Source organism: Opisthorchis viverrini, assembly GCF_000715545.1.
Source record: "Opisthorchis viverrini unplaced genomic scaffold opera_v5_48, whole genome shotgun sequence".
Lineage (NCBI taxonomy): Eukaryota > Metazoa > Platyhelminthes > Trematoda > Opisthorchiida > Opisthorchiidae > Opisthorchis > Opisthorchis viverrini.
Window position 1 is genome coordinate 546,103 of NW_008751704.1, and position 3,805 is coordinate 549,907.

General features: G+C 44.3%; 1 protein-coding gene across 1 annotated transcript in view; it reads left to right on the plus strand.

Moving 5' to 3' along the window:
- The window catches only part of T265_03379 (hypothetical protein), a gene marked incomplete at both ends in the record, with an annotated part of 31,892 nt that extends 29,669 nt beyond the window's left edge, over nucleotides 1-2,223 (plus strand). The window contains 2 exons of the mRNA XM_009167848.1: nucleotides 698-832; nucleotides 1,919-2,223. Of these exons, the coding sequence (XP_009166112.1) occupies nucleotides 698-832; nucleotides 1,919-2,141 (358 nt within the window). The remainder of the gene's footprint in view (nucleotides 1-697; nucleotides 833-1,918) is intronic.
- Between the last annotated feature and the right edge of the window lie 1,582 nt (nucleotides 2,224-3,805).

Here is a 3,805-nt window from a genome sequence, read left to right on the forward strand (position 1 = left end):
GGTGTTATTCTAGCTTGAGCAAGTGTACAACGACGGAAATGTGAATAAAGTGAAGATGTGTCGTTTAGTCGTTGAGTCCACTTGCATCAATCTGAATGAAGATTTTGAAATCGTCTTGAAGCATCGAGCTCGGACCTAGTCACGCCAGAGAAAGTATGCCAAAAACACTAGCTAGACTAAAGTGTTCAATATATCGTGCCATGGAAATACAGCTGGTTCCTAGGATTCAGATATACTTACGATGCATAAATGCCTCTCGTGTTTAGGGACGTTTTCCAAATTTCCGCGACATTGTAGCTGTTTTACAGATATGCGGGTTGTGAAAATCAAACCAGATATGTGACCTGATTCCTTAGTTTTCCAGCTTGTGGAAGTTCGTATATAGCTGCCTACGACGACCAGCCCTCGGTAGGAAGCACGTGGGTGGTTGTGCGAAAATGGGGGACTCAACTCGGGTCGGCTACTCCATCTGTGAGCTACTTAATGTGGACAACATTCAATGAATGCAACCGGTGTTAGGTGTTTAGCGGTGACGCTGCCAGACTCAGTTCCTCAAGTCATGTGCGTGTCTGAAGTCAGATTTAAAGTGTTGGTAGAAACTTTTGGCAGAAAATTATGAAAGGTGCGACCAACACATCACGTCCCCAAAAATAGCTTGGAAGTGGTGCTAATAACCATGTTTTATTTTCTCGCTCAGTGCGCAACTGCCCGAGGATATTGTTTCACATGTGCCGCGGGGGGTCCCTGCAAGAGAATCACTCATGGTAGAATCCGAAGACGACTCCATTCCGGATGATCCTCTGTTGGTTCTGCAAGAATCATCTGTTGAAACGTAAGTTTTCCTATTGGTCCGGATTATCATCACATGGCAAGCTAAAAATGATCGGTCTCTCTCCATAATTTGGACGTATTCTGACCAATGGTTTTCTTCAGCGTCCAATGTCTACGTTTGAGCCTGTATCCTATCCGATTAATAATTACACGCTACTTCTAGCTAAATACTCACCCACCCGTTGAGGTTCATCCCGTAGCTTAATGAAATAACTTTGTCCATGAAAAGATGTCATGGTAATAAACGAATCCTCTAAGAGTCACTAAAATATAGACTGAACTACAAGTAGCCTATGAACGAGGGCTTTTGGTGGGTTAAAATGAAATGAAAGAGAGGCAGTTGTTGCTGAACGCTTGGTATATCAAACAATAAATGAAACTCAGGCAAGACAGATTGAGCCGAGAGCTGTGTTGTTTTGGGTTCTTACGGGCAGTACGAGATTAAAAACAACCAAAGTCACTCCAATTGGTGGGTTGCTGTAGTATGATCCGTACCTGGTTACAAGGAATTCACTCAAGTTCAAGCATGTAATTTCAATCAGATGCAAACATTTCTTTTAATGTCTACCAAACGGTGGAAAGATGTCATTGTCCCTGTGAAACCCATCATTTTGTTACAGTTGGTCGGCAGAAATCAAGACAGAAGGAAACTATGTTCTGCGGACTAGCTTCTGATCATCATCATCATCGACAGCATGACATCAGTGTTCAACATCGATGCTTCACTGCCGTACAAGCTTCTGATGATTCTTTTTAACTGAGTGTACGCCTGGCTGAAGGTTTATCCTTTTGCTATGTCGACGTTAGAGAACCACTGATCCACTAGTATGACTCCGTCATTTCCCCGTTCTTGCGCGTTGTGTGGGGTCACCTGCTGAATCGCTAGGACCCCTCTGAGGTATTCTAATTAGAACTACCTCTCAGTACCCTAGAACACTGACAGTGTTTTCTTTGCCCGCATGCATCAGAACGAATGTGAGTTATAAATCCATCACTCTCAGTTACGGATAGATAAATAAGCAATTGTATTATGATATCGGTCGTATGCATTTTGCAAGCAACATTTTCCGTTTCGTTTATTCCCTAGACATCGCCACAGGAAGAGAAAACGACCAAAACCTATGCAAGCCTGGCAGATAGCAACGAAGCGAATGCGGATTTCTCGACGAGCGTATATGTTAAAATCCTCTACAGTTTCATTCAAATTGTCATCCAATGATGTATTATTTTACCTTACATTGCCTGCAGATGTCAAACGTTTGTTTGCGTCTGGATTTCGACCTGATTCGCTTTTATGTAAACCAAAATGAGTACTGTTTCGGTGTTCACCAATTGCTTTTATCGAGACTCGCTTTTCATCCAATCTGTATGTAGTCCATCCCAAGAAAATATTATTATTTTACGGTCTTACCAGTGTTTCACTTCTTACTGACAGGAAAATTTTCCGTTCTGAGACACTCTTCAGTCCCCATTGGATGGATCGGAACTTCTTGAGGTCACGACCCCATCAACAGTCTGTAAACCCTACGGTGTATAGTTTAGAACAACTAGGGTTTTTCCGGTGGTCTCAACGTAATGATTAGTCATTAGGAAAACCCAAACACGAATATCGTCACATATCGGGGATATTGTTGTAGAGCATATTGCATTTTATTGTTCACGAAAAACAGATGCTGACAGCCAATTCCGTTCCCACCCCAACACTGATCTTAGCGCCCGGCCCGGCCTGACCTCACCAACTAACTAAAGTATTATCGTTCGGTGAGATGACTACCATCTATAAAGTCTACTTACAGGGGCACCTGAGGTTTGAGTGGGGACATGTCTCTTCACGGCATGTGACTTCAGTGATTAAAGCACTATCACCACCAATGTCATATAGAGCACCCTGTTTGAGAAAAGTGAGCTTGCCGCAGATCAGTTTTATCAGGGGATTCGAAAATTCCATCAAACCTTTGAGTTTCTGAAGCGACTATTGTTCGAATTTGCACGTACTTTTTTTGGAGTTGAACGCTCGTCGTACCCTCAGCGATGGACACACTACTGCCGATTAATGATTATGTCGTTTCTCTTTTATAAGCAAGTTTGCGTGCCAACTGTCATTGGAATACGAGTGCCATGCCCAATGTCTCCCCTAATTCTCTCAGATACTTTGCAAGCCGCCCATAGTCTTTTGACGACTTACGTGCATTCGGAATGTGGGCCTAGAGGAGCCCAACATGCCGACCGCAAGGCAACGAGGACAGGACAAACAGAGGAGTCCGAACCCTCCGATGCCACTAAAAGTACGACTCAATGAAGACGAGATCAAAACTGAGAGGTATTGATCTAAGAGTGACTTAGGAATGGGACCAGTTTCAACATATCTGTTAACTGCTGACACTTTCCTCTCGGGGTGAGAAATAAAGGCGAGGACATGAGACAAATCACTTGATTGAGGGCCCATTTTAACTCTCTCGCATCCGAAGTCCCCTAAGTTATCCTTGAAAGTCAACCTTACGTGTATAGCCAAACAAGTAGTGTCCTCGAAGCGTCACGCCTTATGACAGTGATGATTGGGGGCATGCACACCGTCCGAGTTGATGTTCTTACCGTCCAGAAAAAGCCCAACTGAAATTCACTTTTATCTCCGGTGCATGCGCAATACTCGAAGATAGGGATACGTTCAGCTTTGACCAAGAAGAGACTCACGAAGAGACTAGACCTTACCGTGGTGTGGCGGTTTGTGTACCTCGGAGACCCATTGAGCTATACTGAGGGGTGTCCGCGCGACACTCACACTCTCATACCAGGTTGGTCAGTGGTTAGAGGTCTGACGAACACAGTCTCCTGGCCCTCCAGGTTGGGGGTTGGAACATTTATGGCGACTTGTTCCGTAGAAAAGGTAATGCATTTGCATTTCCCCGCCAAACACCGCTGCCTTGCGGTTAGGCTTTTGAGCCAAAGGCTTTGGTTGAGGACCCTAATCGTCCTC